Source organism: Callorhinchus milii, unplaced genomic scaffold (assembly GCF_018977255.1).
Source record: "Callorhinchus milii isolate IMCB2004 unplaced genomic scaffold, IMCB_Cmil_1.0 Scaffold14, whole genome shotgun sequence".
Lineage (NCBI taxonomy): Eukaryota > Metazoa > Chordata > Chondrichthyes > Chimaeriformes > Callorhinchidae > Callorhinchus > Callorhinchus milii.
In genome coordinates this window covers 4768763-4796661 of record NW_024704755.1, presented here as the reverse complement: position 1 = coordinate 4796661, position 27899 = coordinate 4768763, and the positions used below count along the sequence as shown (strand labels likewise).

At 35.6% G+C, this 27899-nt stretch overlaps 1 protein-coding gene across 1 annotated transcript in view; it reads right to left on the bottom strand.

Moving 5' to 3' along the window:
• The window catches only part of LOC121850145 (early endosome antigen 1-like), a 116150-nt gene that overhangs the window by 51740 nt on the left and 36511 nt on the right, over window positions 1-27899 (bottom strand). The window contains exons 7-10 of the mRNA XM_042340385.1: window positions 17524-17670; window positions 6221-6295; window positions 3274-3357; window positions 2816-2962 (exon numbers count right to left, since the gene is read on the bottom strand). Of these exons, the coding sequence (XP_042196319.1) occupies window positions 2816-2962; window positions 3274-3357; window positions 6221-6295; window positions 17524-17670 (453 nt within the window). The remainder of the gene's footprint in view (window positions 1-2815; window positions 2963-3273; window positions 3358-6220; window positions 6296-17523; window positions 17671-27899) is intronic.

Below are 27899 nucleotides of genomic sequence, written 5' to 3'. Positions count from 1 at the left end.
AAAATGTTTTGTAGGCAAATGCCACAGACAATTTTTAACAACATCCAAAAAAACAATAAGTGTAGCAGATAATTAGTAAGATTTTTAGGGAAAAATTTGAGCGTTTCATTTTGTCTGTGAGGAAGTCTTAACTTAGTAGTAGTACAACAACAATAACAAGATTTCATTTATAGAGCGCCTTTCACGTCGGGAGGACGTCCCAAGGCGCTGTACAGTTGGGTCAGGACCCGAGCATTGGGGGGAAATGGTCAGGGTGAGGGGAGGGAAGGGAGGGAGCGAGGAGGGGGTAGAGAGTCGAGATGGGAGCTGAAGGCACGGTCAAAGAGAAAGGCCTTGAGACCGGTCTTGAAGGAGGAAAGGGAGTAAGCAAGGCGAAGGCACTGGAGGATGGAGTTCCAGAGCCTCGGGGCTGAGAGGCTGAAGGCCCGGCCACCAGTAGTTATAACCTTTGAATGTTCAGATAGGATAAATAGTAAGAATTACAGCCATCTTGGCCCAAAGTAGCATGCATTCCAGGACTGAGTCATGGAGTTTGAATGAGATTTTTGTTCCATTGCAGCATAAAATACCAAAAGCTAATAATATTATAAACGTTTTATTTGCTATAAGGATTTGGAGTGTAACAACATGTTTGAATTCCATCGGACGAAAACTGTGTCCTTACATAATAGATCAAAAATTTTACCAAATCTGTTATAAAACATATCATTATTCCTGAAGACTCTTGACTTGGGCACAATGGATGGGCCCAAAGCCAATGTTTCAAAATGTGCTGCCATCTTTTTCCTGACCTTAGAGCAGGCATTTGTGCACCATTACACAGGATACCGAATGAGTTATAAATAACAGGTCCCTGAATAATTGGAACAATAAACAAACCTTTTTTTCACTAGAAGAAAAATAGGCTGTTCTTGTGCCATTGTTGGTTTAAAAACATCTTAAAAGGTTCTTAATATGGAGAAAGTGTAGCTCAAGAATCTTCAATGAACAAAGCAGAGGAATGTTCCTATACTACAATCCAGATTTGACTATTCTCATTTAATCTGCCCTGAAGCCTGCAAGAATGTTTTCATATATTGCAATTTCCTGGCACTCTCTAGCCTTTGAACAACCAATATCCTGTTGATATTTCCATGTCTACATTTTTTGTATTATTATTATTATCATCAACAGACCATCAGAATAACATCAAATTGTGCAATGGGCCACATACACAGTGCAATCTATCACATACCAGTAGTTGTCAAAACTAGGATATTTTATCCCAAAAAGTAATAATTGTGGAACATTCTTAGAAACTATGCATCAGAGTTTCATGTTGTTTGATTTGCCCAGCACAAATCCTCAGGTGTCAGTATCCTATTGCTTTTGCAAGCCTATAAAAGTTATTTCTTTAGTGATTTTGCTATAGATTTTTGTAATATAAACACTAAATTAATAATAATCCTTGCATTTGACATAGCACCTTATCACGTTGTTGAGACATCTCAAAGTGCTTCACAGAATATATACTGTAAAGTGGAGTGACTGTTGTGTGGGTGAAACATGGTAGCCAATTGCACGCTTTAGTTCCTCATACAAAATTTAAAGTTCTTTCCCAAAACCTTTGTAACCTTTGTGAGTAGGAAGTATGACAGTTACTCTTGCAAAACCTTGACACAAAATGTGATGTACTCTTGTTCTTTTCTGTTAAATGATTCACCCTAGGATATAGTTAAGATTCATTTAAAAGACATTCATCGACTGGCTGAAGATGCCAATAAAGTTGATCATCTATTCAACTTAATTTATAAAGGAATCCCATTACGAAATACCACAAATTAAATCCCACTGTTGGAAATTCTCAGCAGGTCAATTGGCATCTAATAGACATTAAAATTTAAGGGAGGACCAGAGCAATACACCTTTCCACTTCAGATGTTGATTGACATGCCATGATTCTTCCTTTTTTTTGTTCTTATTCCAAGCTTCCATCAGAACTGTAATGTCAGATGACCTCAATACTATATCTTGGTAATACAATTAACGATTTCCTTCAACAGATAGATCATTTTCTGACCCACAAGGGTGCAAAGTGCTTCCCCAATAAACCCCAGGTAATCCAAGCAATCAGTTATAAGTGGGAATTAATGACTTCACTGTTCAAAGATTCTGGCAACATTTTTTTAAAAAAGATACTATTATAAAGAGAGTAGTGTTAAGTAGTCTATGGTTTTAATCGTTTGACCTTTTTCAGGACCACAATTTTATATAAAATAATTTCAAAGTTTCCACAAAAAGATATTTCAAGGGTTGAAACTGAAATGACACACCAGTTGATGAACTATTGGCTCTCGAATCCTTTGTTTAATTGCCTAGAATTACTCAATATATTGGCAGTCGTCTTTTTTTACAATGGAAGATTTTCTAATTCTGCCGTTGTAATTGATGAGGCTGCTAAGGCAACTGATTATTTTGGGCTTTGAATTAAACGAGTCTTACATAGATGTTATTTTCAGATTTTAAAAAAACGAAATTAATTTGTCCGTGTCCGTGAAAGATTTTTTTTTAAAAATTGGCAAATTATCTTCTTTTCCTCCCCAAATTTAGATATTTTCTATGGAAAAAAGATTGCTCAATTATTAATATTTTAGCCAGAACAGTTAAGGAACAAACAGTGCATTTTTAAAATCTCAATGATCATCAATAAATTTAGGTATGCAATAACAATAACTCAAGTAAAAACAGAGCTAAATATATTTTATACCTGAAATCTAAAATGTGCTTCATCAGCAGATGAGGGCCTTAAAGCCTGAGGCTAAAGTAAATCTCTTACCTGCTTTTGGGCCTCCTCATACTGATTTCTGGTGGCGAGCAGCTCCTCTTGCAGCTGCTGGAGACAGCCCTGCTTTTTCTTCAGTTCAGTTACTCCCTCTTTTAGCTCTCCTTGCAGCTGGTAAATCCTTTGCTCCTGTATGTCCAACTACCAACAACGACATTAAAAATTCTAGATACCAAATTGTTATTTCTAATATCCTAATGCTCGAGTAAATTTAAAAAAAAGGCAAACAAACACATTGGCAGAATCACAATACTTTATGTTATGAGGCTGTGCTCAAGTCTTCAGGAAGCCAATATGGTGGCAGTGAGCAACAAAGCCAATACTATTGATGTCCCTTACACTCTGGATTTAAATCAGCCTAATCCATTTAGTCCTCTCAAATACATTTCTCGCTTGTAAATCATTTGGGTTTTTTCAAGACCTAAAGATAAAATTTAAAAGATTTAAGATACCTCACACGTTAACCTATCTCTCTTCTCCTGTAACTGGAGGACCTCTTTACGGAGATGCAGGATTGTACCATCACGGCGCTCGAGCTGCAAAAGAGTTTACATTTTAAGAAAGAATCCATGAATGTCAACCAATGAGCAATTAGCAAGACAAGACAAGCTATTGATCCGCTAAGAAAACCCACTGCTGCAGCCATACAGCTAAGCAAGGTCCCATTTCCCCAGCTCTGCATTGAAAGGTAGCTCTTCATTACCATCTGCCCTTTATTGATCACTTTTAAGTATTGCAAAACCTGACTGAATCCACAAAAATCGAGCAGAAGGCTAGAGCAAGCAAGTCAATGGCCTCTTCATCTTGACAAAAGAAATGAAGCCACAAACCTCTGCTGAAAAAAAACTGAACATGATCTGTTGATCAATCTAACTGAGCAACAATCTGAACATCTCTCATAGCATTAAAGCAATAAAATACAACTAAAATTAACAGTCAAGCATTAGGTTAAGGCATTGTATAGCTCAGACACATGCAACAATATCTATGTGGTCATTTGGGATATTGAGATCATTACATTTATACTGCTCAATCAACAAAATAAAGTTGTTAAGATGCTTAGAACTAAGCATGTCATACAATAAAATACAAATTTACATTAATATAACGCCTTTCACATCGGGAGGACCTACCAAAGTACTCAAAATAACTGGCTGGGCACCAAAGCTGGGGTGTCAAATATTGGATTATTAAAAAATACCAGTGTTAACTGAAGGGTATCTTATAAATATTATTTGGTTAATATTACAGAATGTTTTAAAAACAATTTTATTATCTGCAGCTGCCTATAACATTCAACCCTGATAGTGCACCGTCTATGAATATACAGGCTGTAGTTTGATGTTTGTTGCCACAAATGTGAACTTGTGCGCCATGAAATAAAATAGAACAATATTAGACCTAAAAACCATGATGACTCTTCTGAGTAAAGACACTAAATTCAAAGGGTTTCAGGTTCACATTCCCGATTTGATGATGGCAGCCTGAGCAACAATCCTCAGCCCTGCCTGCTTTCCTGGGCTACAGAAAAGAATCAGCCAGGGTTTCCCAATCGTTCTGCAGTGTCTCCTGCTGAAAATTACATACGCGTGAATATTGGCTAAGTACATGATTGGGCTTAACCGAAATGCCATCCTTGATTAAATTATCTGTCAACACTCATTGTCTACGATCACACACCTGGGAGCAGGGGAGCAAAAACAAAACACATGAACAACAGGTGCTTCCAACTTTCAGTGCCAACATTTCAAAAGTAGTGGGAACAGAATGTACATGTGAGTACCACACAAACAAAAGTGTTAATTTCATCAAATAGATAACAATAATGACAACTTGCATTTATATTGCGCTCTTTACACTGAATAATATCTCAAAGCACTGAAAACAAGCTAACATCTGAAATGTGGGATGAAATCGTAGACTTTGGGAACTACCTGGAGACGCTAGATAAGTGAACCTTCTAATCTCAGTGAAGGGTCTTTACTTCAGATTGGGGCAGTAGTCCCAAAGGTCATATGAAAAGCCAATCAATAAGACTTTCGGTGGGCAGCTGCTTATAACAAGTTAACCATAGTATCAAGACCCTGATGCACAATTGCCAGTGGAGAAAATACTTTCTAACTATAAAAGCAATGACTCAGGAAGCATATTATTTAGGAATTGTGGACAATCTGTAGCAGGTTCACTGACATAGATGACCTTTTACAACAACAACAAGATTACATTTGTACAGCGCCTTTCACATCGGAAGGACGTCCCAAGGCGCTGGAAAGCCTAAAATCGCAATGACTCTGCAGAAATGGTCATCATTATTATTATAGGATCCCGTACCAGACTGTTTTATGCTACCCTCTTTTACATAGGCAGCTACTCCATACATGTTTTTCCACTTGAAGGTGTAACAATTTGTTAAAGAAGGTTTCTCCTTGTTCAACATTTTGGAACCAATCAACAATAATCATTTCAAGGAGGAAAAATAAGCAAGTTCTTATTCATGCAATTGAGTCTACCATTTTCTGTGATCCCTCACACCAGGAAAAACATACATCCTTCACCCAACCTATCAGAAATAGGACATTTCTTGCATTTTTTTGTGCATTGATTGGAAATCTAGTGTCAACACTTCAGATAAATATTTGAGAACAAACTGAGAAAATGCTACAAGGCTGGATCTCACTCAAGGGAAACAGATATCATAAAGTGAAAGAGCAAAGATCAAGTAGTTTTACAACCTTGAACCAAGCCATTGTGTTATATATATTTTTAACAAAATCCCAGCTGTTTTTATGCAACTGATATATTTTTTGTTTTCTTGCTTACTTTATAATATAACCCAGCCTGTTAAAGCTTTCAGTGTTAGCAATTTATAAATTGTGATACTACTGCCACATCCCCAATATGCTATTTTTCATTCTGCTAAAAAATCTTTGCTTCACATAACAGGGTTGCAGTGGGGGTGATAATGGCAAGACCTGACACAGAATTTGATGCTGAACACAATAATATCCATTCGAAATTGATCGAAAATAAAGTTTCATATACAAGGACGTCAAGAAAATAAGTGACTTCTTCTGAGATTCCCATCAATAAATGTTAATCTACTCAGTGCAGTGGAATTAATTTTAGAAAATTGCTGCACATACTGGATAGTTTTTTTTTGCTGTATTTCATTACTGGAATGCTAAAGGGATTAACCTGGTTCCCATAGATAACTGTTTCTGTATTGTCCAAAATGGGTGTTGTTCAATGGACCGAAGCATAAAACTCCAAAAAAAACAAGCTATTTTGATCCCTTTTTGATATGCACATTGAGTCTCAAATGATGGGATTGAAACATAACAAGTGTTCTCATACTGCTACAGTAAAAGCTAGCTCTACAACAACGTCTGTAAATTTTACCTCAGCTTTCAGTAGGTTGTTGGATCGGAATGACTGAACTTGACTTTTTTGAAAGGTTTTGTGGGGGCTCCCAAGCTGTGAAAATAAAATACCAAGTTCAGAAGCAATTTTTATAAAGTGATGGAGATTAATATTGTCTACGTGAGTCACAATGTGTCTGTCTCCTTTCCATAAAGCAGTACATGAAATCTCTAGCTTAACCGATACTGCAGAAGTGAAGGAAAAGTCTTAGATTGGTGTATATGGGTATCAAAACAATTACTGAGAGGCACCTTGACCATCTCAGTTAGAAAATACAGATCATGTTAAGGTATAGTGGCAATTTCGGTCTGATATGGCCTGTGTGAATATGGAATGAAATACTCTATCACACAATTCAACTTATAAAATGTGCCATTTGTTGCTCATCAGGTATTAATACAGAATGATAACTGTAGTATGATGTATAAATGTCTGACTAAATTAGCACAAAGGAACATGGGGATTGATTTCAAGACTGCAATCTAATGTCAGGATTTAGACGACTTATGAAGTCATTTCAGCTCCTCAACTAAATTACTACCTTGTAATCTCTCACAGGTATTCATTATTCTCCATTTATGGCCAAAACGGCAACATTTTTCAATAGCAATATATAGATGTTCCCATATGCAATAGTTATAAATTGGATTCTAAAAGTCTTTTGTGCTTGTGGTTGAATTTAAACAACTTCCTCTACATTATTTAAAAACATTTCTGTCAAGAATTTATTTCTTCCCATTATGCCACTTGCCAGCAAACCAAACTTAAAATATAGTTTTCTTTTGGTCAGCCAGGTGTCTGAAACGTGCGGAAACCCATCACAATGCTTAAGAGTATACAAACCAGAGTTCCATGCATCCCACCTATACATGGAAATTCCCAAGATGTTTATTGGAATGGAATGCATAATCTCTCCCTGGAGGGATGCATTCTGCTTACCTAATTCTGAAGAGTATTAAGCGCATGTTGTCAAGAGCCTAGGCCTGGGTACCCCAGACTGTGTATTGGGGTACTGCTGGAGTCTAACCAGCGAAAACGACATAGATTGCTATTGAAATCACTGTCTGGCAAGATTTCCTGCTACTTGTCCAGCTAGCACCACCTTACGTGTTAAAACATTGGCTTGCAGGGTTAACAGGAGCTAAAGAATCCTTGCTCCCAGTGTTTGGTTTGTCCCTCCAATTCCTACCGAGGAGCCAGGCTGGGTGGATTATCATCAACAGTGCCCTAGAATAAAGTGGACCCATCTGGCTCAGGAACTAGACTCCAAGAGGGTGGACTCGATTCTGACTTCATGATGTTTGTGGGACATTGTTGTGCGCAAACTGGCTGCCACATTTTTGCCCACAAAATACATATCCTGTGAAGTGCTTTGAGATGTCTCAACAACGTGATAAGGTGCTTTATCAAATACAAGAGTTTTTATTATAATAAAGAAGAATTGATCTAATATTACTGGATCATTCTTTGACTTCCATTTGTTGAAGTAAGAACTGAAAAGGTACTGAACAGGTAAAATAGTAATTATTTTCTTTCCAGTTTTGACCAACAGATCTAAATCTCTACAATTCAAATCAGAATATAGTGATTTCTCTTCTCGTTTAAACATGAAAAAGCTGTTGCAATTCCTTTGAGATTCAAACAGGTTGGGTTTCAAAGAGTATAACGGAGCATAATTGATTGTTGTCTGAAGCTTCCAGAGTATAACAATCAATCTCACACTCAGTCACGTATGTAGGAATAAACAAGTTCTTTCTGCAGCGCAATGCAAATGTTATGGTAAGATGAAAGTAACAAGCAAAAATAGTAGAGGAAAATAATCAAATGATTTGATACCTATTTACAGTATTAACAAAGTCAAACTGCACTGTTGAAGTAAATGTCTTTTTTGAATTGGTGAAGTATTTTCCACCTATATACTGAAAACAGACATTTAGTGAGTTTCATTGAAAACAGCGCCCTGATAACGTTTAAAGAGAGATCTTAATATTTGTACCAGCCTGTTCATTGTAGAAGTAGAATATTTCATTTTAGTTGTGAATGGTTATAAAAATGACAAATGATCCATTTAATGAATGTAAAAACTCCAAGAACACAAGATTACTTTTAGAAATCAATGATGCTAAAAATAAAACAAAAGAGCACAAACACAGGACAGTGTACGCAGTATCCATTTTCAAAGTCCTGCTATACATTGTCTATTTCTAACTGTACCTGCAAAAGCACTGATGCAATGAACAAGACCCAGGTGGCTTATAGATCATTTACCTTTAATTACTATCTATGTAGTGTCCTGAGGCTATGGTCTGCAGCAAATCAATAGTACAGCAGCTACTATTAGAGCCTTGTACTGATTGCTGAATCTACCTTCACACACACATACACAACATGCATTTGTGCTAAGTGAGGCATTGAAACCTCTTTCACTGGTAATATTTATACCCCATTTCAATGCATCTAAATTTGGCAGAGCTTAATTATTCATAAGTGCTGCAGCAGCAGTGTTATTTTTAAATTAAAATGAAAGAGATGCATCTAGGACTTTCAGGTCAGCCGTGGTTATGTAAAGCTGCACACAGCTAACATTGCGCATCCTCATATAAAATGCTGATGTCAAGTCACTGCACACATCTCTCTTACTCTTTTGTGATCAAAGACGATTGCTGAGGCAATTACCAAGAAAAATCACCACATCATTTCATTTCTCCGCTGCCTATCTTTAATTGCTTAATGCAGCTTTCACTGTCGCCATCTTATTTGGTCTGCATCTATGCCTTGCACTAAACCATCTATAAGGATAATTAAAATTAAGCTTACATATAAAACCCATGAAATGAACAAGCCGGAAAATAATTTGTCCTCATTGCAATTTGACCAATGTGTTAAGAACTAATTTCAAGACTGCGAAACTGTCATAAAAAATAGAAAATGCTGAACAACAGAATCAGCAGGAAACTGGACATTTGTGCGCTGTAGTGGTTGTATGACTAAATTAATGCAAAAGACAGACACGCACTACAGAGCATAACCAGGTTTCGGGGTGGGGGGGGCAGACAAGAGAGCGAGCGCACTAGGCTGTTATATCTATCGTTGGCAATTTAGAGATTCAGACATTTCATCTGTGATTCCATCATCTGTCAAATTTAAAAACAGCTACAGAAGCAGCAGTCAGAATTCTTCCCACTGAAACAATCTCAGACAGCAAGCTCATAACATAAAATCATAGCATTGCAAAATCTTCCCAGACGAAATTAATAAAAAGTAGACTTGGTAGTAAAAATCATAATTTTTTTAAGATATAAAACGTCACGATGGGGTTTTAGCTGAAATGATGTATTGTTTTGCAGTTGAACCATCAAAATGTAGCATCGATGCTCCAAGTCATTTTATGTTCCCACCCTGAAACTGTACACGACCGGAAAAAGCAAGTTGTTTACGATTAGCATCATGGCTGATATAAATTATTGCATGGATTTTCAGAGGCTGTCAACATTTTCTTATGAATCACAACAAAGTGCAGTCATTTAACAAGAAAATCAGGAGCACAATAGATGTGGCTTGCCGATCTTTATTTTGTAATGATGTAGTAGGTATTTAAGACATATTCTTTCTGATTTATGCTACAGTTTAAAGCAACAAATAACTGCACAAATCTCCCTCGAAAACAGGCATCACAATGTCCTTGATATTAGCACAATGCTGAAGAAGCTTTGTTTAGTTGCATCATTTAAATTTAAGGATAACAATGGATTTTCAGCTTTCAATAATGCTGCTCACTAAAATGATCATATTAACTGGAATTCTTTTCTTCCATATTGGAACCTCGATGAAGATTATTTTTCTAGCAGCTGGATAAAATCCAGACTACTGTTCTGCAAAGTGTTACACAGCATAATAATTCACTACATAAGGGTTAAAATAAATGTAGTCAGACTCAGCTTTCGTGAAGAAATCAACCACTATATATACATGCCCTTAAAAATTATGTGTTGGGTATAGATTTAATTTTAAACTAAACTGCATTGAGATGTTTGAAAAGACTGCTGCAGTTTAATAAACTAGGTCCACCAGCAATGCTTTTTGACAGGTTTGACTGATAGACTGCAGGGCAGGACAAAATGGATAGAAGCTATTTATTTCAGCAACATGCAATGCATGGGTTTAAATGCATTAGCAAGTTCTTGTGTCCAAGTTAAATAATATCCCAAATATACTTTTCATTATACTAAGTTCCAGCAAAGTAATGCTATTGCCTTTTCTTTTAATCATTAATAAGCTAGAGATAAAAGTAGTTTTGAATGAATAATCATATAAACACTGCAATTATGATTCTCCAGTATTTTGCAGAAAATCACAATTATAAGGGTTAACATATAGTTAGCCATCAGCTTTACTGCAGAAAGCAAACAACTCTATGTATATTGTTCATTGCAATTACATTTTTACAGAATGGTAGATTTTTTAAAAATCAATTGGAGACATTTCATAGATTCAGTTCCAAAATCCAAATCATTTATACAAAATTACCACACATAGACCACCAGCAACCAACCTGGCTCAGTTGGAGGTATTCTTTTCTCTGGGTCAGAAAGTTGTGGGTTCAAGCTCTACACTGGGGCTTGATCTCATAGTATAGGCTGAAACTCTGGTGCAATGCTGAGGTTCCGTCTGGCTATTCTGGTGAATGTTAAAGATCCCAAAGCACTATTTGTCCTCGTCAGCAATCCCCCAGTTAAAATTGGTCATTCATTTCATTGTTTGTGGGACATTACTGTGTGCAAATCTGCTGCTAAATTTCCCTACAAATATACATACCGCCACTATACTTTTTGCTAAATCCTCTGAAGCATTTCGAGCTGTTTCAATGCCATGATAAGGTACTATATAAACTGCAAGGATTATTATTATTAACAAGTTGTAATTCATTACCAAAATCAATGAAATTCTCACCACACATTCTCCCAATGTCACAAGTGTAAGTCCCCCTGGTTGGTTGTCACTTGATCTCACTTGTCTCAGCTGTACAAGTTTCACCAGGTCTGAAATCAACCTTGGCTATTATGAAAAGTGAGACGTTCAACCTCAAGAAAGAAAAAATGACAACCTGCTCCTACCTTGTTATTTATTCATTATACAATGTATGAATGATTTTTCAAAAGATTTAAAAAGAATTTTAAAAAAATATTGTTGTACTAACGCTATCAGGATTACCCAATGTTAACCTAATAAATGAGAGAATTCCACAATCATCAAACTTTGCCGAGTTGCACATTCATCCCATGTTATCCCCTGCTTTTTAGAAAGCTTTGTTTTTTCATGTTTTTAAAATTCACACCCTCGGAAATTTTCCTAATCAAATCACGTTCCTAAATGTGTGAAAAATCTCAACCAGAAGCCCTTGCTGGGAACCTGTGACTTAAGTCATTCAAATGATCTCCCAGCTGTTGCTGATCAAACAACGCATGAGTCACCCAGCAGTGATGGAGTTAGGTGGATTCTGGTCCTTGGTGCCACAAAAAAGGAATAAGAGAGAAAGAGAGAGAAAAAGAGATGAGCAAGTAAGGTAAACAGATAGAATTGAAGGATTGGAAACATGAGAATAAGAGAAAAATGAGAACTGAGAGTAACATGAAATTAGGTCAATTGTCAAGAAGAACAAAATAGAAACACAAGGAAAGGAAAAACAAATAGAACAAAGTAAAATGCTATGGTAGACCCATTTCCCCCTACACCAAACCAAATCTCCTTGTCCTGAGCTCAAACTGCAATATTGGTCTCAATGGCAATTACATTTTCTCCAGTAACATTTTCTCCATCATGTGCAAGAATGGCTATCTCACAAATGATTACAAAGCAATACACTCATTGAGGGGTTTTAGATGACACTATAACGCACAAGAGTATAGATAGAGTGATCCATTTACAGCTGCAGTTTGAACAATGAAGTTGATTGCAGTGGTGAAATTATTCCAGAGTACACTTTTTAAAATAATATGTACCATGACATGTGCACCACATGTGCCTTATGTTTTGGATAGAATTATGTAAAACAGCCCTCAGTAAGAATGCTGACATTATTGCTGCATTCCATCGATAAACAATGATGAAGCAATTTGCATGTGATAATCAATATCTGATCTCCCGATAATATGGTAGTATACCCGAAATGTATTACAATAATCCCAATCTGGTTAATTTGTAACTAATTTGCGGATTATTTATCAATATAAAAATCTATATTCTGCTGACAAAGCATCGTACAATCTAATGCATATCATTTTTACGCTGTCGTGTTGATAAATGGAAATGTGGAAAACAATTTGGTGGTTAAAGAGTGTGTAAAAAAAATCAACAGTGCACACTAATGTTGCATCTCACTGTTCTCTTCATTTCTTGGCCCACCTTGTTATTTTCTGTCTCCATCTCCTTTGGCCTTTCTGCCTGAATTAGGGTCTCTATTCCAATACCAATAATTGCACTAGGCTGAGCTGAGAACCCACACATTAACAGTTCAGCTCATGCTTGAAAGCCCCATTAAGAGGAAATTAGCATTAAATACCAGCCATTTGGACCTGAAAATGATTAAACTATTGCTAAGCCAACCCTTGTCAATTCCACCCTGAAGCAAAAAATTATCAGGGAACTCAATAAATCACTGCAATCTTTTAGACTCTGGAATGCCCCAAACCTCCGGTTTTTTTNACATTAAACATATAGAAGCAATATTCTCAGTGCTTAAGGTTTCAATAGCATTCATCTTTTTTTTCATTTTATGCTTCTAGACTTGAATATGAAATTTTCAAAAGAGTATTGCATTTTGGCTTCACACACAGGTTGTGCATTTGTTTGTTAATCCATATCTCAATTTCAAAGCAAGGGCCCACAAGAGCTTGCAATTAACTCTTAAGTTTTGCTTTAATAAATGATGTACATCGGGTAACATCAAGAACAAAAATAATGTTTCTCTAAAATTATATTTATTAACTGTACAACAGAAACAGAAAATAGCTGTGCTTAAAAAGCATAAACATTAAAATGAATGCAGTACACTACCTCCTAGTAATCATCAAGGTTGCTTTTTCATTTCCAGTCTTACTCTGGCCCTCAAATCAAGTAAGCTTCTAAATATTTATAACCACAATTCTTACGAGGGTAGACAGTAATCTGCAGCAGAACCTGTCTGCATACATTGTAAAATGTTCTGTCACCTCAGCAGGGTAGCTTGCCTTCAAGGTTTGTGCTTTTGCCAAAAGCAGTGGGTGCTAATGAATTTATACTGGACATCTTTAAAATTTAGAATGCTTCTAATTTTTTAAAAAAAGAAAAATTCAACACAACTCGCACTTCAGGCTCGTCCGTACAACACAAAATCGCTATCATGATGACAGTTAAAATAACCAGATGAGAGCACAATTTGTCACTGCCATTGTGTGGTAACACCATGTTGTGATTTCCTCACCAGCCTCTTCCCTGAATCTTTTAACTCCTTAGGGAAATGTATAAATAAAGGTGTGGATGGAAGAAGATAACATAGTTCTTTATGAAAATGAACTCAAGACTGACTACATTGAGGTCACAACATAAAAATCTCATAACCCCACACCTCCCCCCGAAATGTGCTTAAAAAAAATTCATCAAACTACACTCCCACCCAGGGCAGGTTGTTCAAAGTGACACACTGGGACATGTCGCATGTGTCAAGTACCGAAGGCTGAAGTACGAGGCAATTTCTGGGAGCAGGAAAGTGTTCTCTTAAAGGAACGTAGCCATGGCAAATTCAAATGGTCTCTTGATACTGTCACTGAAGAGTAATGACTTGCGCTCAGCTGTACGAGAAGCTAATGTTGTGTGACTGTGCCACCCTTCTCAACTCACAACCTCTGCTGAAGCAGCTGATTCCTTTTTTATGCAAAAACCTGCAACTTCTGCATTTCAATTGTCAATGTTATTTAGAAAGGATACATTTAATTGATTCTACACGTCACTGCAGATATGATACTTTTTATTTACATCCGCACATTTAATTTTGAAAAAAATGCAACAGAATAAGAATAATATCATCTATATTTCCAAACTCCCCATTATAAAACATATGCATCTATTCACTATATCCTATTATAATGTACAAACACAGTACATGTATAAAAATCTACGCATTAGATAGCATTTTAATATGCAAGATGAAGCAAATTAGCCTTTTAAAGGTCATCTTAATCTGTTCTGTATTTTATCACTGAAGAGCTAGTTTCTATAAGTCGCATTCCATTTTTTTTCTTATTCCAGGATGTAATAATACATTTGACTCCATAATGTAATAATGCAATAATGCATTTTGTTCAACAATACAATGTAAAATAAAATAGGTATACAGAAAATATCCCATTAAAATCAAAATATTGTTTTTGGTGTTTTATTTCTGTGGGAACAAATGAATAAACATCAGATATATCTATAAAACACATGAATCTGACTGAAAATATTTCTTCCAAAATACAAGATAATTTGAATCAAATGCTCTTCACCTATATAAATTTGATGCATAGTGTGCAAACATTCAGATATTCTCTGCATTGAACTGTTTTTTTTGTATTTTAATGCATCCTAGATTCAGAATATATAGGATTATAAACTTACAACAATATCCTTTGTGTTGAAGTAAACGTTGGTCAATTGATTTCTCCGAATTCAATGGATAAAAAATGAGAAATCACAATCACAATGTCCCAAATTACACCATCACACGCTCTGTAACCTCGCTTCTTTAAATAAAATGCATTTCCTTCTCCCTTATATTCATGCCACAAAAAAGTCAGCTGGGTAATCTGCTTTTTTCCCTAATTTTAAAACAGATTGAGACTTCCTCCTTCACTAACTGAATAGCAGATACACTGCTATCATTTTCTACCAAGGATAAATTATAAAGCAACACCACCAATGTCTTAAGCCACTATTGCAGAATACTGAACATTAATTCTGTATTACACTGACATTATTTGTTTCATTTGAAGAAATATACGTAGGAATATCCCATTTAAAATTCTTTAGTTCATTGCATTTATTTAAATATAAGTACAACTCAAGTTCTAGCTAACATTTTAATATAGTAGTACAAACAAATTTTGCTCAAATTTGCCTGCTATGTTGCAAATCTATTAATTTATAATGAGGTCAAAAAAACTGCATACATGGGGAAACCTATGCATCATATCAGTGGGGTCACTGAGGTTCGAGAGTCAGGACAGAGGAAATAAACTAACGCAATCATCTTGGCATATTAAACAGGACAGTGTATATTGCCAACCCTTCCATGATTGGCCAAATAGCCTCTCTGGGATGTCCTGGACACATCCTGACTCATTGTGACAAATGAAAGATTACAGCCTCGTGGTTAACAGACCAACGAAAATGTTTTCAGTATGCCTTCACGATTTCATAACATAAAAACATTTCCCGTGCACATTGAAGTAAGCAGAATATGTAAATAAAAACATATTTTACCTACTCTACATTATGCACAATTTGTAATGATACAATATATCAGCTGGGCTGAACTATTTGTGATTAAAAATCTTAAAATATTACTAGGTAGGAGCTTGGAAGGCAATCATTTAGGAGAACTCTGTTATAATACGCTATTTCAAGTCCATAAATCCAACATGACATTATAATAGGGCAAAAAACAAAATGGCTTCCACTAACTTTGCATCTTTTAAGACGCTCAATTGCGCTGAATGCAATAAGTATGGCCAACTCCATTTCCTGTAAGACCAGCGTATAGGAAAGGCAGCAACTGTATTCAGAGATCCAATACACCACCACATCATCGCAAGCTTGCAAAATAGGAAGGCGTATTATAACTGGGATCGGCCTGTAAATTCAAATTTATTTGGGCTTTGTCATTTCTGATAGCTTCTAAAAAATTGTTCTATACTTTGCACGTCTTACACCACCCCGTGCCTATTCTATAAAGGTGAAAAGATAACCATGGTAGAAATTGCTTAAAGCAATCTAAAAGACTGATTGTGTGGTTAAGAAATCAAAGTCTTAATTTGGATGCTTCTGACATGTTATAGACTTCCTAAATCTGATTATGTGGTTTTTTGAATTTACATTCAATAAATAAATTCATGTGGTACATTTACCCAATGAACCATTAAGGTATGAGTACGACTTCCAAAACATTGAAAAATTCTAGAATTTATTGTTTATAAATACACACACAATAAAATGATTTTAACATTGCAGTTTCTGAATAGTTACACTGTAATTTATTTTACTTTGTAAACTGACGTGGTTAACTAAATATCAGGATAAACCATATTTTCATCCATGACCCCATTGATTTCCAGATTATACGTAAATTCACAGATGTGAAGCTCAGCAATGTTTGTTAACTTTACGAAAGCCAAATAAAAGCATAAATTTGCCAGTGACAACACTATACACAGAATGTAAGAAACATTTCACTTGGTCACATTGTCACTGATCTTTGGCATCCCAGGCCCTCCTCAATTTAGAGTACACCTGTGTTTTAGTTTGAAGTCAGTATCTGGAGGGCCAGTCAGATAAGTTCACCTCTGTTAATCTCCCGTTGAAACTGACCATGGGAGAAAGACCAAATCTGACAACATGTACCGAGCCCCTAATAAGAAGGTAAAATGTGAGCAAAGTCCAGTTATGATACATAAGTGGACTTTGCTCTAATGTTTCTCTCCACATCTTCTGAGGGAAATGAATTATGGTGGGGTGAAGTTCCCCAAACACCATCGGCCCTCCATTATCCTGTCTTTGTCAATTCTTCATGCATGAGCCAGAACAATGAAATTTGCAGTCAATTAAACTTTGACATCACAGCCAAGCCAAAATTCCCTCTGCTCCTTACATTCACACATAAACACTGTCCTGTAGAGGTTGCTGGAGTGCTATCAAGAGCAATGACTTCGGTTGATTTTTCCCCTTTGGCCCAGAGGCCTTGAAGTTTCAAACAGTTCAAAATATATGAATGATAACCAGCTCTTTATGCCAAACACTAAAAGATCTAAAACAATTAGAATGGAACAAAAAAACTCCAGAATAGAACCTATCAACTGAAAAACACTGTTTTGCAAAATTATGAGGCCTTATGACAAAATACCGGAAGAAAAATATTGAAATATCATAATGAACTGACATATTTTACATGGTAATTAGATCATCAAAACATTATTTGATAAGAATCAAATCGGAAATTTCTAAGATTAAAATTATTTTGAAACTTCCTACAGTACCAAAAGAATCCATACCTCTTCATTCAAGGCTTTAATATTGCTCTCCAGAAGGTGTATATCCTGCAGTTGGTTCAGATTCTCTGCGTCCTTCAGAGCCACGTCATTGTGAAGTTCAGTTATGATGTCTTGCAATTCCTGAATTTTCTTATCTTTGTCAACTACCTACAATACAGACAAAATTTAAATCACTATATAAAAAAAGGTTTTAAAAAGTTAGAATGCTTCATCAAATATGACTCTACTCATTATGTTCCTGCTTTTAAAGTACTTTTGTACAAACTACAACACTGAACTGAAGATAGCTTTCTCTCAGGGTACAACTCAGCGTCAGACAATAATACAATAATCCTTCCATTTGATATAGCGCCTTATCGTGTCAAAATGTCTCAAGGCACTTCATTTTTCTGTAAAATGCAGTGATTGTATGGTTGCTGCATTCGCCTACAAATAACACATAGTACCAACAACCAGGAGGTGAATAACATTCTGAACTTGAGGATTATTGATCAGGACACCAGGAGTACCTCCCTTATCTTTTCAAGGAATGCCAGTGGATTTTTTAATGTCCACCTGAACACACAGTTCACAGTTTAAAGCCTTGGTTTAACGTCTCATTCGAAGGATGGCACTTCCAACACTGCAGCACTCTCCCAATGCTGCACTGGAGAATTAACCTAGCTCATGATCTCAAAGTCTCAAAGTAGGTCTAATATATTGAGCATACTTTTACCTCCTATTGAGATGGAAAGTCGCTCTATTGCTTGAAAAAATACGAAGCAGACATTACAAACTATTTTGTTCGCCCTCAAAGCTTTGTCTCAGCTATATGTAATTCATGCGCACAGAATATATTGTAAAGAACAAAACGGACTTGATGTGAGAACTCCAGCTCGAAATACATGAAAGTCACGGAATGGGTAAATCGGGTTGCATGTCAAGTAGTATGTATTCATGTTTCTAAGAAGGAATAAAATAGACTGGTGTCCTCTTCCTTCACAACTATACCTCCAGGTTAAACCAAGAATATTGACAAAATCCCAATCATTTAATAAAATTCACAATATAATCCCTCTATACCTCTCTACACAAACACATTACTGGTCATCTTATTTTGAGCACATTACACGATTGTGTGTGAATTAAAAATTAGTCAGATATTTAATAAAAGAAAATAATAGCTTTAAATTCTATTCTTGATCTGAATTGTACATCTGCTGGAGAACCTGGTTTTGAAACATTAGCTAGAAGGTCTGCAGTACCCTTAGGATTTGAACTGCAAATTTAAAAGCTCTTCAAAGATAAAAAAAGAACTTTGAGCTGCACTTCAGACAAAGCAGACTGAGCACTGGGAGATTCTGTATACCAGTAAAAGCTCGTTCCTCTTCCTACTTAACCTTCTCAAACCTGCCAGTGGCATTTTTACATCCCCCCAATAGTTTTATATATATTTATGTATGTTCATTATTTAAATACAGTACAACTGAACTGGATAAGGTTTTCATTTTTAAATTTGAATAAACTTTTCTAACTAAATTGATAAAAGTACAAAACCATTCTGTTATATTTATAGTTGTATTTATAATGTAGCATAATTTTGTACTATATTGTTTTCTCCATGGCCCTTCTCTCAAGGGCCATGAACTATGCAAACAAATGTATTCTGCCCTCCATTGATCAGTAATATTGTACCTGAAAGATGTACAGTATGGAATGGTTTGGGCAGTGACTAGATCTCCAATTGATTCTCAGTCCCTTCTTCCTTCAGGAGGACCAAGCTACTGCTAAAAAAATCTCCCAATCGATGCCATGACTGAGACTGTTCCACAACACCTTTATCTAGTACAATATTCATATTAGTCATTAATGTAAAATGTAACTTGTTTGCGTACGACCATACTAATTCAGTAGACTTTACTATCAAATGTGCGTAGTTTAAATTGATTGTATTTTTACATAAGAAAATAGGAATAGGCCATTCAGCCCATCGAGCTTGTGCAACCAATTCTATTTTACAGATTAGATTTTCCTTCCCTTCAAAAAAGATTTTTTCTTCCAGCTTTCACATTGATTTGGAAATATACCAAATATGCTACTGAGATAAAATCTATAGATATGATCTCAAAGAAGCAAAGTCTTACGTAACAAGAAAATGTTTCTATTTTTTATCTTAATTTGTGGATTCATAGTCTTTATCTTAATTCCTAGAGTAATTGGAATGAAAAAAAAATTGATTATAATTTTAATTTGAGACCTGAAGTGCTGGAATCCCGAAAGTGTTCCATGTGTACAGTACTTAAAATGCAAGTGACCAAAATTCATTTCAAGCTGGTATGGCCATTCATTTAAAATAGTTTATATATCTCAGGAGCAGCCCCTTAGTCAGTAATTACCATAATTGTAACATTACTATTATCCATAATGTCACAAGGTTTTTATCAGATAATCACCCTATCAAGCTTGTAGATGAATTCATCTAGCTATTATCCATTTCATTTTTGCATGTATGTTTATATGAGACAAAATGGTCCCATACAGTGAACCTTTAAAGAGGATACATGCACAAATTAATTTTCCTTTTTCTTAAATAACTACAACATTCAGATGTATTTCGATAATTGAATTATGAATTATTATTGCATTCCGGTCTAGACAGGTGCCAGATTCAAGTCTGCAAATGCTGAGGTCTGCATCAGATGATACACAAAGGGAATGTGTACAGTACATCCATTTCAATCGCTGTGGAATTAGTTAAGTACATAACACCAGGAAAATAGATTGTGTTAAATATCAAATAGAGCCTGATGGTTTATCAGAACTTCAGAATCCAATTATGAAACAAGCATTCTCACTTTTTAGAGTGGAGCCTTGCTTGCGTTGAAATTGCTGGATCTTTACAATTACATCATCTATGAGGCAGTGTTTCTCCTACTTTATTTAAAATGTGACAGCACCCTCTAGCCACTAATAAGCGATCCAAGATGCTGCCCCGCGTGAAGGGCGCTATATAAGTGCAACTTGTTGTGTTGTAGTTTAATTTAAAGTACAATGTAAAAAGAACAAGCAATCTAGGTTTTCTCATAGTACAATATTGAAATTGTATCAACACACACTCACTGCAATGAACTGAATTATATTTTAACAGACTAAATTGGAGTACAGTAATAATTAAACTCATTCAACAATCAACAAATTATTTTTAGGGAGTCCTGGATGTTTCAAATAAACATTTGCATTTAGTGAAGAATTGGCTTTCCTTAGGCAGTGCACGCAAAACAAAGTTGCAATGTTGATTACCACTACTTTTTCATAGTGAATAAAAAATTAAAATCTAACCAAATAGAGGAATCTGCAAGACCTGCAATAGACTTGTACATCAGATCAATACAGGTTTTCCCTATCTACTGAGTTCTTGATCTCAACTCCGTTGCTGTCTTGAGGAGCCAAGTATTGGTTAGGCACTTCACAGAGTGGGAATTTGGAAAGATGCTCATCTGATCTCAACTACTTCGAAGGATCATGGCACTGGCCACAAAAGGATTGAGACTCTGGAAAAGTGAGAAAGAAAACGGAGCAAATAAAAGCGTTGGGATATCCTCAAGGAAAAAAAATGAAGAGCAAAACTGGAAGATTGTTTGGCCACTAATAATACAAGGACCAGAGTGAAAAGAAAGCACAAGAAAAGGGAAGAAAGTGAAAAGGTTTAATTAATCGCTGTTCAGGTTTCTTTGTTCCTAATTGAATTTGATTCCAATGATATGTTGGTTGTCTAGGGAGGAGGAAAACAGGATTAAGCTCCTAGACTTGGGGTGGGTTATTCTTCATCTGGTTTCAGATGTTAATGAAAGCTCCCAGTGTTCACTCTTAGTTAGATTTTGGCTGCCTTGTTTCCCTTCCTCAACGACTTATCTAGTATTGCAAACCCTTAATGTACGTTTCAAGATCAACAAGTTTGCACACAAGTTCACTACATCACCAATGCATTTTCTTTTTATAAAAAAACACACAACTACTGGAGAATATTCACATTGCTATGCCATAAAAGTGACACATTTTCCAATTTTCAGGGGCGCATTTTTGAAACCACACTCAGTATAGTTAGTGTGATAAACAGTATACTGTGCTTTACAGACAGTATAGAGTGTTTAATTTTCAGTAATGAAGCAGACTGATTCACTCGCAACTTCTTCCCTCCCGAGTTACTCAATTAGTTTCCTCACAAAAATAAAAATCATACTTCAGAAGGAGTATTTTTCAAATAAATTCCGATAAACAAGTTGGACGCGGTGTGGGTCAGTTTCTTGTAGATTTTAAACACTAGCATCATGTTAAAAATTATCTCAGGAAAGATCTGACTAATGCATTACCCTTCAATACGTTAGCCTATATGAAAGGCACTATATAAATGCAAGTTATTATTATCGTATTCATGAAAGATTTTTAAAAAATCTATTTTATATTCCTCTGCCCTTGTGAATGCATGTGTAAATAATTTGGGGAGTGGGGGGAGGGGGCGAATTTCTTCCACAGAAATAACTTTAAATGGACAATGCTTTCAAATAAACAAGGAAAAGCCCACATGCTGCTCTAAATATCTAGTAAATGTACATATGCATGTGTTCACTCTCCATGAAATGGATTCAGAGACATTAGACTGTGAAAGAATATCTTCGTCTACTCATTTCACCATCTTTGAAGTGCTATCTGTGGCAGACTGTACTTTTGTGCGGTATCAATTAATATAAGTTTGCCATTCTTCATTTTGTAAGGACTAAAACAAGATAAATCCCACACTGTTAAGAAAACGTTTTTAAACGAGATATTCCACATCGAAAACATTTCTCTACATCTTTGTAGAAAAAGATTTTTAAATTTTATTTTGTCAATTTTTTGCATCCTTGAGAATAGAACTGCATTTATTTTCTCTGTGTGATACCAGCATCTGGATGGAGGGCGCTCGTGTATCATTATGTAGAGAATTTATCCATTTTAGTTTGATAGGAATCAGCTCGGCTCGCCTTCAATAAAAATATTCCTCCTCCTTCTCCCCCCCCCCCCTCCCACTCCCCAACTCAACTATGCTTTCACAAATCAGGAGCCGATTCACCATGGAACTCATCTGAAGGCACTCACTTCACCACGGGTCACTGAGTTGCACTGCTCTGCAGCTATTAAAAGTATGTAGATGGCAGACCAGTACTAGGGCTGCCAAACTCACTTCCAGTAATTAAGTGGAGGACAAGATACAGGAATGGGGCTGGCGGCTGAGTTTTTCCATTGAAATAAATGGAAGATGGTTTTTCATAGCATAAGGGATGGGGGGTGGAGCTAGTTGGACAAGAGGAAGCGGTGTAAACATGCAGAGATTCTTTTTCTGCCTGCAATAGAGGCAATGGGAATAATTTAAGTTTGTATCAGTCCCTTGTGAATGCAAAATGATGCACCGTTCTGGACAAACCCTGACAATATCGCTGAAGCCAGACTGCTGTAAAGATGAGGAAATCCTTCCACTGTTACCTATGTATCTTATTGTTCTCTCAGCTACTGATCATTTAACACCAGCAAACACTACGTTAAAAATTTCTACAAAATACATCAATATCTATACATAATTTAAATATGTCAAACAACTCATGTAAATATATGAAATCTAATTGTAGTATTTTTTCACAATAGTCTACATTATAAGCGATACTTATTGTCACACCAAATTACTTTGAATAATCATAGTTTCATACCTCATATGTTTCTCATAATGAGTAGATTCACAGAGGTTTGTTAAAGTACATGTTACTATAACAATAAATCATCCTTGTACAATCATATTTCTGTATGTCGTACAGATGAAAACAATCAGCAAGCAGGTTTAACAGACTGATACCTTGCACTTTTAAAGAAACGTATGAAACCCAGATACATCTTCAAAGGTTTTATGCATTCCAGCCCAGCTAAATCCTGCCCTCTTATCAGTTCAGCGATTAATCTCTAGTTTTAGAATTGGTGACTTCAAGGTGGTGATATTTTCCCCCCCATTATAAAACACCCAAATTGCCAAACCAACCTGGTCTTAAACTAAGTGATCAAAAGAAACATAACTCCCTGTAAATCTGCAGTGCTTCACTAAAGGTCAACTGAAAATGCGATGAAGTGAAAGAATTTAAAATGGCTTGTGTACACCCATGAATATAGGAGTGTTCTTTTTAAATACATACATATGTTCACAAAGGAAATGTATATTGTTCTGCAAGATAGGAAAGTTGACATAAATAGATTAACACAGAATTCACTATGTTCATTATTTTCTCCTTTTTTTCCTCTCCAGATCGTTCTTTATTCTTTCCATACTGTTGTTTTTTTTAAAAAAAGACCTTCTGTTCCCTGTAAACTTTTACAGATGTGATTCATAGGCAGTGAGCTGTCACATTTAAAATCACATTTCAGATGGCAATATTTCTCAAAAGCATCATATCATAATTTTCCAGAAGAATCTTTAGTTTAAAAATTTACAGAAATCTTCGGCCTAATCCCATGAGCCAGCCTCACATACATCTTATGATCTTATTAGCATCATATCTCTTGTACCCTGCTGTGCAAAATGCATGTGTGTGCAGTTTCCAATGTTGACCCTTTGAGGACTGGATTTATATTTTAGCTTGCAGGGCACAAATACATTTACTACAGTGCAATTCCTTAGAATTATTTAGTGAGGCAAGGAGATACACTAAAAAAGGATTAATGTGTGGTTCACAGTATGGGTGTAAAATATATTAGAAGACTAGATCATGGCAGAGTGTGGATGATATACAGCATCAACCACATGTGAGAGCTGTGCATTACTTATAGAGCTCCATTATCTGGCGTTCCGAGTATATTATTTTCTAATGCATAAAGCAAAGGTGTGAATCGGACATAAAAATCCATTCACTCCAAAATCCCTTTCATCTAACATCGCTACAAGCAAAGCTAAGTGTGTTTGATAAATATATAAATACTATACTTAGGTGAATAGTACTCAATAAATACTATTCACCTAAGTTAGGGACAAAGGCATAAATACCTATCTTTGAGTCCAAAACAATTAAGAACATATTAGACAATAAACATCAAAAGTTGTATAGCTAATAGCAGTAACAGTTTTTATATTAGAAAATTAATTACAAATTATATAGAATAAAAAATGTTAAACTGACAATAAGCTTTTTCATACTAAGCTCGACTCCTTAAGGCAGCTGACACTCAAATGCACCCGGGCCATGTATACACTCATTTAAACTTTCTTAGTTCCAGTTTGTCCGATAAACAATCAGATTTTAAATGGTAAACACATTATTCTACCACAAAAACATGGCAAACCATTTCAGGTGTTATGTATGTGTGTTTCATCAAATGCACAATTGACTAGTTAATTTCACAATATCAGCAAAACTAATGACTTATTTTTGTGTACACACCATTTTTTTNCCCTCCAAAGGTCAGTTTTCTTGTCATCCCTTGTATGTGTGGTTTGGGGAAATGCTATAAAAGCAACATATCAATAGAATGAATGCTGCATCTCAATACATGTTCTTTCTGATTCCTATCATTTTGCCTCGGTTGGCAACACTCTTGCCTCTGGATTTGAAAGTTGTGGGTTCCAGACTGTAGTGCTGATTGACAATATTCCTGTGTAATAATGAGTGAATGATGCATTGTCGAAGGTGCATTTTTCATCAGACATGTTTAAGCAAGGTACCCATCTGCCTGGTCGAGTAGATGTTAAAGATCCCATGACAGAATTCAAAAGGAGATAAAAGTTTCACCCAGTGACCTAGTTGATAAACCTCCAGATGGAATAGTTATGCTCACAGTTTTGAAGTTCTAAATCATCGCACTGACTGTTATTCTAATTCATTGTTTCCCCACCACCTTCTTCAATTCTCCTTCCTCCACATAATCTGCAGGTTTTAAAAATCCATCACCTAACTACAGTACTTCTTCTTGATACATCTATTTTTCTGCAGATCTTTTCAATCTTGATGGTATGCTGCACTGTGGGTCATGACATTGTACCTTGATTCTCAATAATAAAAGGCCCCCAAAAATGCAGTTGATGGTATGTATCAGTGTTTACAGAGCAGGCGCAAATGCAAAATGAATCCAAAAATATATTCTGAGGTTTTGTATACAGTAGTTGTTCAGTTCTTTACATTATTCAGCATTAGACATTTGCAGCATACATGTATATTTTAAATTGCAAAGAAAATTCAACATTCTAATACTGCAGATTGCAATGGAAAATACAAATCATGTAAAATGCATAATTGATAAAGATACATTAGGCGTACTTTTATCTATTTTACATGTGTCTTTATAATCACATCATCAACTGTACATAGAACATGCTGCAATTTCTTATATGTATAGTGAGTGCTGAGATTACACTGGCATCTGTGCAACCAGATACTATTTGTAAGGTGATTGTAAGACAGCTTGCATGGCTTAGAGGAAAATGGCTTAAAGACACCATTTTGAGTGGTGAGCCTCAGGTAAAATGGCTGATGTTGGTCCAGGTAAGCTAAGGGGCTGGTAAAATTTGATTCTTTGCAAAATTTTCACATAGTCTCTCCCACAGTGACACATTAGCGGTCTCAGTAAGGGAAAAAAANTCACTTTAAACTGTACAACTGACATGATGAAAAGAAATCACTGCTCAGAACTATTTATCGAAGGAGATTTGTTTCAATACAAATAAATGTTTGAAAGCTGGAGGTTTCCTTTGATAACATTAGTTAACTTCTGATCAATTATGCAGATTAAATACTAATTAATTAAATCAACAGCAACAATTTGCACTTATATAGCACCTTTCATGCCTGCGTCTCTGTAAAGCGCTGTAAAGTCAGTGCTTTACACAGACAGACGAGCAAGCCAAGTGGAGTGAGGACAGGGCGTTGGGAAGAAGGCATTGTCAAAGAGATATGTTTTTAGAAGAGCTTTGAAAGCACAGAGAGAGAGAGAGATAGAGAATGCAAGGTGGAAGGATTTGGGGAAAGAGTTTCAGAAAGCATGGGCAAAGTGCCTGAATGGTCACCCACTGTTATCAGGTGGAGGGGGCAGTGGACATGAAGCCTGAATTAGCGGAGTGGAGGGAAGGGAATAAGACTGCATGAGATCCCATAAATGCTGTGGGGCAAGGGTGTGAAGGAATATGAATGTTAGAATGAAGAATTAAAAGTGAATCCACTTTTCATCTTAAAATTAAACCCAGATCATTGCAATGATGTTAAAATGAGCTGAACTTTTTAGCAATAACATTGATTCAAAAAATCTTAAAACTTGGGCCTGTATACAGTATATTTCAGATGTACTTAAAATATCAGTCAAATTATAACCACATTTAATAACAACTCCTTAATATTCTATCAACATGATTAATACTGTAGATTGAATGTAGAATATTTTGTATGCACCCATAGCTAACTGTTATTAACTATGACAATTTTCTAAATCAATGAGGCATCAAAATATAGCTTGTGTAAACCTTACAGAGAAAAACTCTACCAACAAGATTACAGGAAACATACTCTCAGTTTAGGCTTATGTTCTATTCGATTTGATACCATAATCACTTCTGGACATTTAACAAATACAGCATATTACACAGATTGCCACAACACTATCTAAAATTGGATTTCATTAAATATTTAATTATTTTTAATGTACAGGTATATTTGGTATACAAAATCAGAAGTTAGATATTGAATTAAAAGACTATTAGTTGACAAGAAAGTCAATTTCTGCATTTTAGATACCAATTTGTGTGAATATTTATTTTGTAATTGACCAAGATTAAATAAGTGCATTGATCCTTAACATTTCATTTTCAAAGTTATTTATTTACATTGTTATTCCTGCACCCAATGTTTCTCAGCATTTTTATTTAGATTTATCAAATCTGAACATTATATAATATATACACTCAAATTTTGTAGCATGATCGGGATACTTGGTACAATAACGGCATTCACCCTTGTGCATCGAATCCCTAGACTACAATAAAGAGGAAAGCAATATTGAAGATATAATGATAAAGGATTAATGTACAGATCCTAACACCATATTGCAAATCAAGATGACATACAGCTGTTTTATGCCATTCAGTCAAGCTCCATAAGATGATTTTCATTTACTTCTCCATCTTTTAAAATGGCTTATCTGAATTTATCTGCTCAAAACCATCTGGTTTGGCATCTTTGGTCTTCTCTAATATACCATAGACCATCATCCCTATTGAATTCCAAAGTACAGTATATTCCAAATCTTACTCGATTGACAGAAATCTTTATTTAAACAGACAATATCATTTCTTTCCTTGGTATCTCCAAATTGTAGTTTGAAGCCATCAAACATCATGT